Here is a 17,600-nt window from a genome sequence, read left to right as displayed (position 1 = left end):
GATTTGTTAAGTATTGAAAGGTAGTGCAAAGCAGTCCGAGAGTTGTCTTTTTCTATTAGGGTTAGCTCGAGAGGTTAGTCATAAGTGTTATTAAAGGTGCTAGGGTGTTTGTTTTTCCATAAGTTAAGTAAAGGGGAGACATTCCGAAAGCTCCTACATCCCCAGTATTCTTTAAATTTGTATTTTCACCTTTGATCTTTTGTCAGGCGTTTATTTATTCAATTTGTCATCATTTTTTCTATTAGGGTTAGCTCGAGATCGGAGGATTTTTTAAATATAAGGGTTAGTCATAAGTCTTATTAAAGTGATAGGGTGTTTGTTTTTCCTATTGGGGTTAATTAAAGGTACTAGGTTGAATTTTTTCTTTGGGTTAGTTGAGGGAATATATTATTAAAGTTGTTTCCCTTTGTAGGGGCTTTCGGAAGGCCTCCCAAGTAAAGCGTAGTAAAGACTTGGGACGTATTGATATAGATATCTACTGACTGATAAACCAAAATCATGCCGAATAAAGCATGGCAGCGACGACAAGCACGTCAATTAAAATTTGCATTCAGAACTAGATCTACTAATACTACTACGACTACTACTTCCGCTACTTCTACTACTAATACTAATAATACAGAAACTGCTCCTCAACAAAATGTAGCTCAAACAGTTGAAATTACATCAGCTGCAGATCAAGAACAGGATACAACTACAATACCTCTTATCTCACCACACAACACAGGACGCATGAACAAAGTTTGTCGTTTTTGTTCAGCAAAACTATGGCACGGTGAATCAACCTCGCTATGCTGTGCCAACGGGGAAGTATCACTGGCACCTTTACAACCCCTTCCGGATAATACACGGGTAACGACACAAATTCTAAGCATTTTCGAGAACACATCCGTGCTTACAATTCTATGTTTGCATTCGCCTCCTTGGGTGTACACGAAGATTTCTTGCCTCCTGGGATATACTGTTTCCGAGTTAGTGGTACCGTCTACCATAGAATAGGTCATATTCAACCCAACAGTGATAATGATAGACCAAAATTTGCCCAACTTTACATTTATGACACTGAACACGAAATTCAAAATAGGCTTTTTTGGAATAGAAGTCTTAATACTGATATTTTGACAACTATATCTACCATCATGGCTACTGTTAGTCCCTTTGTTGAATTATATAAGCATGCCGCTGCAGCTATTGAAGATGCTGGAGATCAAGGGAAGGATATTAGAATGGTGCTGCGAGCAGATTCATCAAAAGATCCCCGTAGATATAATTTACCGACTGCTTCAGAAGTTGCTGTTTTACTCCCAAATAACCCTATCAACTGTAGTAACCGGAGGGATATTGTATTATACCGCAAATCAGATGACCATCCAAACCAACAGTCAATTATGCGTATCAGTGAAACACATCCTCACTTTGATCCGTTGCATTATGTGCTCTTCTTTCCAAAAGGAGAAGAAGGTTGGGTGCCCAACATTAAATTCAACAGAAAGCGAACCGGTCAGGTCAGTCCATCATTATTTTATGCTTATCGACTTATGGAGAGAGATAGTTTAATGTAATCTTGCACGGAGGTCGTCTCCTGCAACAATATTGTGTTGATCAGTATGCTAAAGTTGAAGAGCAACAACTGCAATACATTCAATTTAATCAACAGTCATTACGAGCAGAATTGTAACAAGGACTGGTGGATGCAGTGTATCGAGGTGATGCACATGGAGCTACAGTAGGGACCAAAATTGTTTTACCATCTTCATTCACAGGCGTTCCAAGAAACATGCTCCAATTATACCAAGATGCAATGTCAATTGTTCGCAGATATGGTAAACCAGACTTATTCCTTACTGTGACCTGTAATCCATGTTGGCCAGAGATAACAAATGAACTGCATTCACGACAAACAGCTGCAGACCGACCAGATTTAGTCGCAAGGGTCTTTAAAATGAAATTAGGGGCATTGATGGAAGAGATAATTAAAAAAGAACTTTTTGGCAAAGTCTTAGCATATGTGAAGGTCATTGAATTTCAAAAGAGAGGCCTACCACATTCTCACATCCTGATTATCCTTGATCGCAGTGCCAAACCCATAACCACTCAAGATATTGATAGGTTGGTGTGTGCAGAAATTCCACAAAACAAAACATTACAGAATTTAGTTTCAAAACACATGATGCATGGTCCCTGTGGCCTGGCCAATCCCAACAGTCCATGCATGAAAGATGGCAAGTGTTCCAAGAGATTTCCAAAATCATTCAGTGAGACGACACATACAAATGACTCCACTTATCCCCTGTATCAGAGACGTAATGATGGAAAATCAATCTTCAAAAGAGGAATTGCCCTTGACAATAGATGGGTTGTCCCATATAACCCGTATCTCCTCAGCAGATATATGGCACATATCAATCTTGAGGTGTGCAACAGCATAAAAGCGGTGAAATACATGTATAAGTATGTATACAAAGGACATGATAGAGTCATGGTAGAATTCCAATGGGAACAAGATGATGAAATTAGGAGATTTGTTGATGCACGTTATGTTTCAGCAAGTGAATCTTGCTGGAGATTATTCCAATTTGACATGCAAGACCGATACCCGGCAGTCCAACTTTGCACTTGGAAAACCAGCAGTCTGTAACTTACAGAGAAGGGCATGCGGAAAAAGCTGTAAGGAGACTGAAAGACACCACACTAACAGCATGGTTTAAGGAGAATGCAATAAACCGTGAGGCTAATACTCTACTGTATACTGATATGCCGGAACATTACACGTGGGATAGTAGAATGTGCATTTGGAAGAAGAGAGAGAGAAACCGCCTGGCAATCGGTAGAATGTACAGCGCCCATCCAGCAGAAGGGGAGCGCTTCTTTCTTAGATTATTGCTGCAGCGTGTAAGGGGAGCAAAATCATTTGAAGACCTAAAGAGATCAGAAGTAGGAACATTACACCATACTTTTCGAGAGGCCGCGTCTGCTATGGGTTTATTGGAGGACGATGATGAGTGGATAAACTGCATGGCAGAATCAGCATTTGTTGCCTCAGCAAGTCAACTCCGACAGCTTTTTGTCACGATTTTGATCTTTTGCAACCCCACAGATCCTTTTTACTTATGGAATACTTTTCAAGACCAGCTAGCTGAAGATTATTCTCATGTTGAAAGTATGACTGCTGAAGCTTGCATTAGTAAGACACTTGAAGACGTTAACAGGCTTCTTATGATTCACAATAGATCATTAAAAGATTATCAACTGCCTGAGCCTACAGAATCATACGCAACTGCCTGTCAAGTATGGGATCCAAATGAGCAACGACAAATTGCTCACAGTCGAAAAATGAAGATGAATCATGACCCAACAGTTAGCATTTACTGCCATTTTGGAAACGATTGACGTACCTGAACAAGACCGGGTGAATAATGTCTTCTTCATCGATGGCCCTGGTGGAACTGGCAAAACCTATGTATATAACACGCTGCTTGCAGAAATCAGAGGTCGAGGACTTTCAGCTACACCTGATGCATCATCTGGAATTGCTGCAGAATTATTGCACGGTGGTAGAACAGCACATTCAACGTTCAAAATTCCAATTCCAATAACGGATAACAGCACCTGTAGCATCAGTCGCCAATCAGACACAGCTAAGTTACTAAAGAGTAGTTCTCTCATAATTTGGGATGAAGCACCTATGATGGACAGGCGTGTGTTTGAATGTGTGAGCAGGACATTTTGTGACATAACAGGCAGTTCAAAACCTTTTGGGGGCAAAGTGGTTGTACTTGGAGGGGATTTTCGGCAAATTCTACCTGTTGTTAACAAAGGAAGTGAAGCCGATATATTAAGTGTCACACTTAACAAGTCAATTATTTGGAATTTTGTCACCATTTTTCACCTGAACAAGAACATGAGGGTTACTGATGACAATAACTGTTTTGCAAATTGGCTTCTCCGCATCGGAAATGGTACAGAGCCGGTTTTCAGCGAAATAGGAAAGTATTCTGTTAAATTACCTACAGCGCAATGCCTTCCTGAAAATGACCCAGAATGCTTGATAAATGCTGTATACAATGATTTGAATCTGAACTTTGCGGATGAACGTTATCTATCAGAGAGAGCAATTTTGACTACAACCCATGAAAATGTTGACAAAATAAATGCAGCCGTTCTGTCCAGGTTGACCTCATCAACTGAACAAATTTACCGCAGTGCTGATTCCATTCAAAGTGACTCTGACATCAACTTATACCCGATTGAATTCTTGAACGAACTTACACCTCCCGGACTTCCTCCACATGCATTACATTTGAAAGCCAACACGTGAGTCATGCTGCTTAGAAATATAAATCCTAAATCAGGCCTCCTAAATGGCACCCGTTTGTTAATAATTAAATTAGGTTCAAAAGTATTAGAAGCCAAGATAATTACCGGTAGTAGAGCTGGCGACATAGTGTTTATCCCTAGAGTCAATCTGACGACAACAACGGATTCGGGCTTACCATTTATTCTAAATAGAAGACAGTTTCCGGTACAATTGTCATATGCAATGACAATTAACAAGTCTCAGGGGCAGACATTAAGCAAGGTGGGGATTTTCTTACCACAACCGGTATTCACACACGGACAACTGTATGTTGCTGTGTCACGGGTCAGAGGCTATAGTGGCTTACACTTCATGTTGGGCCACACAGAAAAATCAACCGAAGATATACCGAATTACACAGACAACGTTGTTTACCAATCTGCCCTCATTAAATGATGGTGAGTACAGTTTCGAATGAAAATACTTCTTTCCCCTCGAAATTGCGGGCTTTTTACTAGTATATATATATATATATATATATATATATATATATATATATATATATATATATATATATATTGTTAAGTTTGACATAATTTAGGATGACACAGGATACTTTTGTAACTATGGTTTTTATTCAAACCCAAAGAACAACATATTAACATGGAGACATCGTGAGTGAATTTCAGTAGGAAGGAATCAACAGTAAAAGTAAAATGTAAACACCCGGTTATTTATCATAAGAGTGAACGCCCTTGGTTCAAGGGAAATAACCAACAAAGTATTGTAGAGAGACATTATGACACAGTTGTTTCTCTTAGACCATTAGAAATCATAAGATCATATACTAATAGTAATAATACATAGAAATAATTCAACACCCCCACTTGATCTAATGATTCTAATTGAAATTTAAAACTTTTAACGTACATTAATCCATTATAATATATAAATGTTGGTTTATCCATTGAGTAAATAAAACAAGTTACTTACTGAAGAAATTCTAATTGAGATTCTCACAAATTCTCAAATTCTTATACATGTAGTTATAATGTTACAAGTCAAGTCCATATTAATTTTCAAAAGGAAATTAAAAGTGCAAAACATTCCCTAATAATTTTGTATGTCAGATAGAAACAAAATCATAAGACTCATATTCATGTAACATTATCAAGTTGTTTGATAGAACAATAAAAGTAAAACAAGAATCATAATACATGTATGTGTGTCTCATCAACACAAGTATTCACATTATTATGTGTCAAAATAATACATCCAAAACAATTTTCAAGGCTATCACCATATTTTAGCCAAAAATCAAGGATTTGAATTTCTGCAATTGAAATTTAGTTGAAGGCTTTGTCATAATATCTGCCAACATGTCTGCAGTAGGGCAGTACTTTAAAGTAAACTTTCCATTCCTTAGTTCTGTGCGAATAAAATGGAATTTCATGTCTATGTGTTTAGATCTTTGTCTGTTCACTGGATTGTTCGCTAAAGCGATTGTTCCCTGATTGTCTTCAAAAATCAAAACATTGCCTGATTGATATTCTCTGTCAATGTCTTTCAACAACTGGTCTAAGTAAAGGCTTTCTTGTACTGCAAGTGCAAGAGCCATGTACTCTGCCTCACATGAAGACAAAGCAACACTGGATTGTCTCCTAGATTTCCAAGAAATTAAAGCTCCATTAGATGTCAGACCAAAACAATAACCTGAAGTGCTTCGCCTATCATCAGGACTTGAAGCCCAATCGGCATCACTATACCCTATCAAAGAAAGGTTGTCAATACTTCTTCTGTAAGTTAATTCATAGTCAATGGTTCCCTTCAAATACCTAAATACATGTTTGACTGTCACCCAATGGCATGCCAATGGTCTGGACAAATGTTGAGAAAGTTTTGTAACTATCCAGCAGATGTCAGGCCTAGTGCATATCATAAGATAAATCAAGCTACCAACAGCCTCTCTGTATTTTCTTTCATCTATTGGATCACTATCATTTGACCACTCAAATTTTTGTTCAGAGGGATTTTCTCTTGGTTTGCAATTAGTCATATCTAACCTTTCCAGAATTTTCTGAGTGTATCTTTTCTGGTTCATTTTCACATATCCTTTCCCTTGCTCAAATTGTATACCCAGGAAATAGGATAGATTCCCCAAATCTTTCATCTTAAATCTGTCTTTAAGATCCGCCAAAAATCTCATAGTTGCTGAGACTGTGTCACTTTTTTGTTTAAGAAAGTACACAAAGGACATTCCGGAAAAATCATCGGTAAATGCCAAAGCATATTTGAAACCTTCTCTAGAGGTTGGAGTAATTGGACCAGCCAAATCAGTATGGATCAACTGTAGTGGGCCTTCTGAGCGAATGCGTGGAGTTTTATTTTTAACGTTAGTCATTTTCCCCTCAAGACAAATCTCACATTCAGCTTTCTCATTCTCACCATTTGTTTTATTTACATTCATACCATCAACCACTTGTTCAAGTTTCTTAACATCTTCAAAGTTACAGTGGCCAAGAATTTTATGCCAGTCTTGTAAATCTAAAGTGTAATTCACATCATGCACAGTATGTTTAACATTAACATCAGTTTGTGTATCACTTTCTGAAACTACTATATTGTTACAAATGTGGAGATAATACAGTCTGCCATGCCTTTGAATGTCAAATTTTCTGCCACTTTCGTCCATTAATTCTGCAGAATTTTGTCTGAAATGCACACTTGCTCCATTATCAGCAGCTGCTTGAACTGAAAAAATGTTCTGAGGGAATGTAGGAACATAAAGAACATTGCGGAGTTGTCCACTTTTAATTCAGAAAAGTGAGTGGAGCAGGCACTTATGTTGGTAACAACAAGATATGAAGTGAGTAGAAAAGTGCCAGAAGACAATAGAGAATAAAAAAAATTTTCGCGGCGGTGGTGGGGTTTGAACCTGCGACCTTATTGGTACGACAACTCCGCCTGGCAGGTGAGAGCGTGGCTCTACCGTGTGAGCTATCCACGAACACAAAAATATTCGTTTCAAACCCAAAGTCATTTCTAGATCCCTCTCTCACCCACTTCTTGAGATCGCCGATTCGTTCACCACCATCGCGAAGTAATTTTGACCAGCAGTTAAGCTTAATAGCCAATATTCTCATCACAAACATATAACATAGAAACGATTGAGACATGGAGTATGCTCCGGTGTATGGGGTGAATTTTTAATTCAGAAAAGTGAGTGGAGCAGGCACTTATGTTGGTAACAACAAGATATGAAGTGAGTAGAAAAGTGCCAGAAGACAATAGAGAATAAAAAATTTTTTCGCGGTGGTGGTGGGGTTTGAACCTGCGACCTTATTGGTACGACAACTCCGCCTGGCAGGTGAGAGCGTGGCTCTACCGTGTGAGCTATCCACGAACACAAAAATATTCGTTTCAAACCCAAAGTCATTTCTAGATCCCTCTCTCACCCACTTCTTGAGATCGCCGATTCGTTCACCACCATCGCGAAGTAATTTTGACCAGCAGTTAAGCTTAATAGCCAATATTCTCATCACAAACATATAACATAGAAACGATTGAGACATTGAGTATGCTCCGGTGTATGGGGTGAATTTTTAATTCAGAAAAGTGAGTGGAGCAGGCACTTATGTTGGTAACAACAAGATATGAAGTGAGTAGAAAAGTGCCAGAAGACAATAGAGAATAAAAAAATTTTTCGCGGCGATGGTGGGGTTTGAACCTGCGACCTTATTGGTACGACGACAACGCCTGGCAGGTGAGAGCGTGGCTCTACCGTGTGAGCTATCCACGAACACAAAAATATTCGTTTCAAACCCAAAGTCATTTCTAGATCCCTCTCTCACCCACTTCTTGAGATCGCCGATTCGTTCACCACCATCGCGAAGTAATTTTGACCAGCAGTTAAGCTTAATAGCCAATATTCTCATCACAAACATATAACATAGAAACGATAGAGATAAGGTCGCAGGTTCAAACCCCACCACCGCCGCGAAAAAATTTTTTATTCTCTATTGTCTTCTGGCACTTTTCTACTCACTTCATATCTTGTTGTTACCAACATAAGTGCCTGCTCCACTCACTTTTCTGAATTAAAAATTCACCCCATACACCGGAGCATACTCAATGTCTCAATCGTTTCTATGTTATATGTTTGTGATGAGAATATTGGCTATTAAGCTTAACTGCTGGTCAAAATTACTTCGCGATGGTGGTGAACGAATCGGCGATCTCAAGAAGTGGGTGAGAGAGGGATCTAGAAATGACTTTGGGTTTGAAACGAATATTTTTGTGTTCGTGGATAGCTCACACGGTAGAGCCACGCTCTCACCTGCCAGGCGGAGTTGTCGTACCAATAAGGTCGCAGGTTCAAACCCCACCACCGCCGCGAAAAATTTTTTATTCTCTATTGTCTTCTGGCACTTTTCTACTCACTTCATATCTTGGAGTTGTCCACTACACTTGTTGCCTTCGTCGTCAACCATTGTTACTTCCACCTGTCCTCTTTAAGAGCTAGGTTATTTGCTCGGTCGCCATTTGCGAGCTCAATAAAATGTTCACTCGGGTTGAAGTTTTGTTCAAATTCGGTAAACTTTGTTAAGTCGTTGAAAATATGTGACGTTGCACCACAATCCACAAGAAGTTTCTCTTTCTTATTCACATTTAATATATCGAAATGTTCATTCACCTTAAATGCAAAATTATGTTCATTTCCATCAGGTTGGAAGGCTGCATGTGCCTGCGTGTTATTGGTCGTTGAGGTTTTCTTTCGCGATCGACACGTTTTGTCAGTGTGGTTATCTTTGCGACAAAAACTGCACCACAGTCTATTTGCTTTAGTTTTATTGACTGGACAGTCTCTTTTAAAATGTCCATGCTGACCACAGTTGAAACAAAGTATTTCTTTCGAAGGATTTTGTTGTTTCATTTTAGACGCATAGTTGGGCCTAGCAGTCGCCTTGTACTTTAAAACTGAATCTTCTGAAGTTGTAGAGATTACTCTTGATTTTTCTGTTTCCTCAAAGCTTCGCAGAGCTACTTTGAAATCACTGAACGTCGGTTTCTTCTCTGATTGGGTGACAACAGCTACAAAAGCTTGGTATGAGTTAGGTAGCCCTTTCAATACCATTGCGACTAGTAAACTATCAGAAACCTGTTCATCTGCATTTCGTAAAGCTGATGCTGCTGTCTCTGCCCTAATTAAGTACTCTGTTACACTTTCAGTAGGACTCTTGGCTAATGATGTCAATTCAGTGTACAAAGAAATCACTCTTGGAGTGCTTGAGCTGGCATAGTACCCCCGCAAAATCCTGAGGGCTTTTCGGCCGTCATCAGCTGCATCTCTCATGACTAAAGACAAGCTTTTGTCGTCCAGGAATTGAATCAACTCAGCATAAGCATCTGCATTCTTTTCAAAGTCTACATCTTCCCCTTCACCCGCAAGGATCACATCTTTCAGTTTCTGTAGCCTGAGATAGCTCAGAAACTTCATCTCCCATTGTTCATACTTCTGCTCATCCCCATCGAAAACTAATCTTGCATACCTGCTGTTGTTGGCACTGGGCCCATAACCTGTTAAGTTTGACATAATTTAGGTAACGACAAGATATGAAGTGAGTAGAAAAGTGCCAGAAGACAATAGAGAATAAAAATTTTTTTCGCGGCGGTGGTGGGGTTTGAACCTGCGACCTTATTGGTACGACAACTCCGCCTGGCAGGTGAGAGCGTGGCTCTACCGTGTGAGCTATCCACGAACACAAAAATATTCGTTTCAAACCCAAAGTCATTTCTAGATCCCTCTCTCACCCACTTCTTGAGATCGCCGATTCGTTCACCACCATCGCAAAGTAATTTTGACCAGCAGTTAAGCTTAATAGCCAATATTCTCATCACAAAAACATAGAAACGATTGAGACATTGAGTATGCTCCGGTGTATGGGGTGAATTTTTAATTCAGAAAAGTGAGTGGAGCAGGCACTTATGTTGGTAACAACAAGATATGAAGTGAGTAGAAAAGTGCCAGAAGACAATAGAGAATAAAAAAATTTTTCGCGGCGGTGGTGGGTTTGAACCTGCGACCTTATTGGTACGACAACTCCGCCTGGCAGGTGAGAGCGTGGCTCTACCGTGTGAGCTATCCACGAACACAAAAATATTCGTTTCAAACCCAAAGTCATTTCTAGATCCCTCTCTCACCCACTTCTTGAGATCGCCGATTCGTTCACCACCATCGCGAAGTAATTTTGACCAGCAGTTAAGCTTAATAGCCAATATTCTCATCACAAACATGAGGTTCAAACCCCACCACCGCCGCGAAAAAATTTTTTATTCTCTATTGTCTTCTGGCACTTTTCTACTCACTTCATATCTTGTTGTTACCAACATAAGTGCCTGCTCCACTCACTTTTCTGAATTAAAAATTCACCCCATACACCGGAGCATACTCAATGTCTCAATCGTTTCTATGTTATATGTTTGTGATGAGAATATTGGCTATTAAGCTTAACTGCTGGTCAAAATTACTTCGCGATGGTGGTGAACGAATCGGCGATCTCAAGAAGTGGGTGAGAGAGGGATCTAGAAATGACTTTGGGTTTGAAACGAATATTTTTGTGTTCGTGGATAGCTCACACGGTAGAGCCACGCTCTCACCTGCCAGGCGGAGTTGTCGTACCAATAAGGTCGCAGGTTCAAACCCCACCACCGCCGCGAAAAATTTTTTTATTCTCTATTGTCTTCTGGCACTTTTCTACTCACTTCATATCTTGGAGTTGTCCACTACACTTGTTGCCTTCGTCGTCAACCATTGTTACTTCCACCTGTCCTCTTTTAAGAGCTAGGTTATTTGCTCGGTCGCCATTTGCGAGCTCAATAAAATGTTCACTCGGGTTGAAGTTTTGTTCAAATTCGGTAAACTTTGTTAAGTCGTTGAAAATATGTGACGTTGCACCACAATCCACAAGAAGTTTCTCTTTCTTATTCACATTTAATATATCGAAATGTTCATTCACCTTAAATGCAAAATTATGTTCATTTCCATCAGGTTGGAAGGCTGCATGTGCCTGCGTGTTATTGGTCGTTGAGGTTTTCTTTCGCGATCGACACGTTTTGTCAGTGTGGTTATCTTTGCGACAAAAACTGCACCACAGTCTATTTGCTTTAGTTTTATTGACTGGACAGTCTCTTTTAAAATGTCCATGCTGACCACAGTTGAAACAAAGTATTTCTTTCGAAGGATTTTGTTGTTTCATTTTAGACGCATAGTTGGGCCTAGCAGTCGCCTTGTACTTTAAAACTGAATCTTCTGAAGTTGTAGAGATTACTCTTGATTTTTCTGTTTCCTCAAAGCTTCGCAGAGCTACTTTGAAATCACTGAACGTCGGTTTCTTCTCTGATTGGGTGACAACAGCTACAAAAGCTTGGTATGAGTTAGGTAGCCCTTTCAATACCATTGCGACTAGTAAACTATCAGAAACCTGTTCATCTGCATTTCGTAAAGCTGATGCTGCTGTCTCTGCCCTAATTAAGTACTCTGTTACACTTTCAGTAGGACTCTTGGCTAATGATGTCAATTCAGTGTACAAAGAAATCACTCTTGGAGTGCTTGAGCTGGCATAGTACCCCCGCAAAATCCTGAGGGCTTTTCGGCCGTCATCAGCTGCATCTCTCATGACTAAAGACAAGCTTTTGTCGTCCAGGAATTGAATCAACTCAGCATAAGCATCTGCATTCTTTTCAAAGTCTACATCTTCCCCTTCACCCGCAAGGATCACATCTTTCAGTTTCTGTAGCCTGAGATAGCTCAGAAACTTCATCTCCCATTGTTCATACTTCTGCTCATCCCCATCGAAAACTAATCTTGCATACCTGCTGTTGTTGGCACTGGGCCCATAACCTGTTAAGTTTGACATAATTTAGGTAACGACAAGATATGAAGTGAGTAGAAAAGTGCCAGAAGACAATAGAGAATAAAAATTTTTTTCGCGGCGGTGGTGGGGTTTGAACCTGCGACCTTATTGGTACGACAACTCCGCCTGGCAGGTGAGAGCGTGGCTCTACCGTGTGAGCTATCCACGAACACAAAAATATTCGTTTCAAACCCAAAGTCATTTCTAGATCCCTCTCTCACCCACTTCTTGAGATCGCCGATTCGTTCACCACCATCGCAAAGTAATTTTGACCAGCAGTTAAGCTTAATAGCCAATATTCTCATCACAAAAACATAGAAACGATTGAGACATTGAGTATGCTCCGGTGTATGGGGTGAATTTTTAATTCAGAAAAGTGAGTGGAGCAGGCACTTATGTTGGTAACAACAAATATGAAGTGAGTAGAAAAGTGCCAGAAGACAATAGAGAATAAAAAAATTTTTCGCGGCGGTGGTGGGGTTTGAACCTGCGACCTTATTGGTACGACAACTCCGCCTGGCAGGTGAGAGCGTGGCTCTACCGTGTGAGCTATCCACGAACACAAAAATATTCGTTTCAAACCCAAAGTCATTTCTAGATCCCTCTCTCACCCACTTCTTGAGATCGCCGATTCGTTCACCACCATCGCAAAGTAATTTTGACCAGCAGTTAAGCTTAATAGCCAATATTCTCATCACAAAAACATAGAAACGATTGAGACATTGAGTATGCTCCGGTGTATGGGGTGAATTTTTAATTCAGAAAAGTGAGTGGAGCAGGCACTTATGTTGGTAACAACAAGATATGAAGTGAGTAGAAAAGTGCCAGAAGACAATAGAGAATAAAAAATTTTTCGCGGCGGTGGTGCGGTTTGAACCTGCGACCTTATTGGTACGACAACTCCGCCTGGCAGGTGAGAGCGTGGCTCTACCGTGTGAGCTATCCACGAACACAAAAATATTCGTTTCAAACCCAAAGTCATTTCTAGATCCCTCTCTCACCCACTTCTTGAGATCGCCGATTCGTTCACCACCATCGCAAAGTAATTTTGACCAGCAGTTAAGCTTAATAGCCAATATTCTCATCACAAAAACATAGAAACGATTGAGACATTGAGTATGCTCCGGTGTATGGGGTGAATTTTTAATTCTACTCACTTCATATCTTGTTGTTACCAACATAAGTGCCTGCTCCACTCACTTTTCTGAATTAAAAATTCACCCCATACACCGGAGCATACTCAATGTCTCAATCGTTTCTATGTTTTTGTGATGAGAATATTGGCTATTAAGCTTAACTGCTGGTCAAAATTACTTTGCGATGGTGGTGAACGAATCGGCGATCTCAAGAAGTGGGTGAGAGAGGGATCTAGAAATGACTTTGGGTTTGAAACGAATATTTTTGTGTTCGTGGATAGCTCACACGGTAGAGCCACGCTCTCACCTGCCAGGCGGAGTTGTCGTACCAATAAGGTCGCAGGTTCAAACCCCACCACCGCCGCGAAAAAAATTTTTATTCTCTATTGTCTTCTGGCACTTTTCTACTCACTTCATATCTTGTTGTTACCAACATAAGTGCCTGCTCCACTCACTTTTCTGAATACATAATTTAGGATGACACAGGATACTTTTGTAACTATGGTTTTTATTCAAACCCAAAGAACAACATATTAACATGGAGACATCGTGAGTGAATTTCAGGAAGGAATCAACAGTAAAAGTAAAATGTAAACACCCGGTTATTTATCATAAGAGTGAACGCCCTTGGTTCAAGGGAAATAACCAACAAAGTATTGTAGACACAAAGATATGAAGTGAGTAGAAAATAGGGGAGGGCATCCGGGTCACCAAAAGGTCAACGATGCTTTAGGTTTTGAGAAGTCAGGTCATCGACGACTGAGAATTTCCCGACCTCCACTTAGTTCTCGATGCTTTTCTCGTCTCGAGAATCTTGGTCGTCGATGCTTCTCGTATTGAGTCCCGAGTCCCGAGTCTCGAGACTATACTGCGCGAGCGACGCACGCGTTACTAACAATGTGTACTATCTGCATTGTTCACCCCTCTCTCGTCGGCGATGATTCCAGCGAAGCTCGAGACTTTTTTGCGTCTCGATGCTTTTTTGAGTCTCGAGACTCAAAAAAGTCTCGAGAATCGCTCTAGTCATCGGTGCTTTCATTCAATACCTAGTCATTGGTATTGGGTATTGACGTTATATCATATTTTAAACAGCTAACAAAACACAAACGTCGTAAATAGATCAAAATGGTTATAGGTATCAATGTTTTATTATTATACAAAGTGAATTTATTTAATGTATTTTAAGTTTTAATACAAAAAAAGCCATCCAAAGCTCAGTTGAAGTGCTACTTCTCGGGAATTCCCGACTTTTCCTTGGTCATCGAGTTCGGGAAGTTTTGAGTGTTGGTGGCCGATGACTTGAGGTATCATCGAGACTTCCGCTCGACACTAGTAGAAAAGTGCCAGAAGACAATAGAGAATAAAAAAAAAATTTTCGCGGCGGTGGTGGGGTTTGAACCTGCGACCTTATTGGTACGACAACTCCGCCTGGCAGGTGAGAGCGTGGCTCTACCGTGTGAGCTATCCACGAACACAAAAATATTCGTTTCAAACCCAAAGTCATTTCTAGATCCCTCTCTCACCCACTTCTTGAGATCGCCGATTCGTTCACCACCATCGCGAAGTAATTTTGACCAGCAGTTAAGCTTAATAGCCAATATTCTCATCACAAACATATAACATAGAAACGATTGAGACATGGAGTATGCTCCGGTGTATGGGGTGAATTTTTAATTCAGAAAAGTGAGTGGAGCAGGCACTTATGTTGGTAACAACAAGATATGAAGTGAGTAGAAAAGTGCCAGAAGACAATAGAGAATAAAAAATTTTTTTTCGCGGCGGTGGTGGGGTTTGAACCTGCGACCTTATTGGTACGACAACTCCGCCTGGCAGGTGAGAGCGTGGCTCTACCGTGTGAGCTATCCACGAACACAAAAATATTCGTTTCAAACCCAAAGTCATTTCTAGATCCCTCTCTCACCCACTTCTTGAGATCGCCGATTCGTTCACCACCATCGCGAAGTAATTTTGACCAGCAGTTAAGCTTAATAGCCAATATTCTCATCACAAACATATAACATAGAAACGATTGAGACATGGAGTATGCTCCGGTGTATGGGGTGAATTTTTAATTCAGAAAAGTGAGTGGAGCAGGCACTTATGTTGGTAACAACAAGATATGAAGTGAGTAGAAAAGTGCCAGAAGACAATAGAGAATAAAAAAAAAATTTTCCGCGGCGGTGGTGGGGTTTGAACCTGCGACCTTATTGGTACGACAACTCCGCCTGGCAGGTGAGAGCGTGGCTCTACCGTGTGAGCTATCCACGAACACAAAAATATTCGTTTCAAACCCAAAGTCATTTCTAGATCCCTCTCTCACCCACTTCTTGAGATCGCCGATTCGTTCACCACCATCGCGAAGTAATTTTGACCAGCAGTTAAGCTTAATAGCCAATATTCTCATCACAAACATATAACATAGAAACGATTGAGACATGGAGTATGCTCCGGTGTATGGGTGAATTTTTAATTCAGAAAAGTGAGTGGAGCAGGCACTTATGTTGGTAACAACAAGATATGAAGTGAGTAGAAAAGTGCCAGAAGACAATAGAGAATAAAAAAAAATTTTTCCGCGGCGGTGGTGGGGTTTGAACCTGCGACCTTATTGGTACGACAACTCCGCCTGGCAGGTGAGAGCGTGGCTCTACCGTGTGAGCTATCCACGAACACAAAAATATTCGTTTCAAACCCAAAGTCATTTCTAGATCCCTCTCTCACCCACTTCTTGAGATCGCCGATTCGTTCACCACCATCGCGAAGTAATTTTGACCAGCAGTTAAGCTTAATAGCCAATATTCTCATCACAAACATATAACATAGAAACGATTGAGACATGGAGTATGCTCCGGTGTATGGGGTGAATTTTTAATTCAGAAAAGTGAGTGGAGCAGGCACTTATGTTGGTAACAACAAGATATGAAGTGAGTAGAAAAGTGCCAGAAGACAATAGAGAATAAAAAAAAAATTTTCGCGGCGGTGGTGGGGTTTGAACCTGCGACCTTATTGGTACGACAACTCCGCCTGGCAGGTGAGAGCGTGGCTCTACCGTGTGAGCTATCCACGAACACAAAAATATTCGTTTCAAACCCAAAGTCATTTCTAGATCCCTCTCTCACCCACTTCTTGAGATCGCCGATTCGTTCACCACCATCGCGAAGTAATTTTGACCAGCAGTTAAGCTTAATAGCCAATATTCTCATCAAGTATTGTAGAGAGACATTATGACACAGTTGTTTCTCTTAGACCATTAGAAATCATAAGATCATATACTAATAGTAATAATACATAGAAATAATTCAACATATATATATATAATAGACGAGTGACGCCGTTTAAATGTAAAAATAGCCCAGAGAACCATCTTTACAGGATTGTAAAAATAGCTACTGCAATTCTAGAAACCATTTTGTATTATAAGTAAATAAAAAAGGATTAAGAACAAAATTATTTTTTTTACTAGAAACTGATGGTGATGATAATAATGATGATGGTGGTGGTGATGATGATGACAATGTGGGACTTCTAATAATGATTAGCACATTTTTCTTTTAAATATCTTTGAATGAATATTATTTTTACAATGACGTCTGTGGTTTTGTTATTATGATGTAAACTGATGTCTGAATATTATGATGAGTGATTAAAAAAGGTTTAGAAAAAAATATTATTTCAACAAGCGTAGGCATCCTTCCCTCTCAAGAAACGATGGTTTGCGCCCTGTATGACTTTGGTCTCATCAGTCTTGTTGAGAGCAGCGACGGGTGTGATGTGACTCAGCAGACTGATCCTCCTTGCATGACAGTCTCTACCGCAGTTGCTGCACATGTAGTTTGACTGTGAGTTAGGTGTTTCAACAATTATAATTATGATTATTATGATGGAAACTGATTTTTTAAAATGATAATACTGTTGGACTTCTTTTTAAAAAGTAGCATTAAATGGATGATAGCAATTGCTTACTACCCAATATATAGAATGCTAATCTATCACAGAGTACGTTCTCCAAGATCTAACTGTAGGAATGGACACAACTTTAATTAGTCTCTTTGCTTATGCAACAGAGTGCTCTACCATCTATCTGTCAATACCCCCCCCCCTCCTCCCCTACCTGATAATCCTCTTCTCTAATCCAACTCATCTCTATTGACATTGTCTTTTACTTCCAACCAGCTGGAGGTAAAGTCAAGGAAGACATGCTGTGGCAGGAATGCATCAATGAGAATGTGGATAGCTGGACCAAGGTCAGTAATTGTC

General features: G+C 40.1%; 1 protein-coding gene across 1 annotated transcript in view; it reads left to right on the top strand.

The window, feature by feature from the left end:
* LOC144976652 (dual specificity calcium/calmodulin-dependent 3',5'-cyclic nucleotide phosphodiesterase 1C-like) overlaps nucleotides 1–17,600 on the top strand; it is a 50,814-nt gene that overhangs the window by 26,563 nt on the left and 6,651 nt on the right. The window contains exon 12 of the mRNA XM_078920961.1: nucleotides 17,517–17,587. Within this exon, the coding sequence (XP_078777087.1) occupies nucleotides 17,517–17,587 (71 nt within the window). The remainder of the gene's footprint in view (nucleotides 1–17,516; nucleotides 17,588–17,600) is intronic.

Source organism: Berghia stephanieae, chromosome 7 (genome assembly GCF_034508935.2).
Source record: "Berghia stephanieae isolate SIO BIC M18660-M18661 chromosome 7, UCSD_Bste_1.3, whole genome shotgun sequence".
Taxonomy (NCBI): domain Eukaryota; kingdom Metazoa; phylum Mollusca; class Gastropoda; order Nudibranchia; family Aeolidiidae; genus Berghia; species Berghia stephanieae.
Note: the sequence above shows the minus strand (reverse complement) of the source record. Positions and strands in the feature narration are given on the sequence as shown.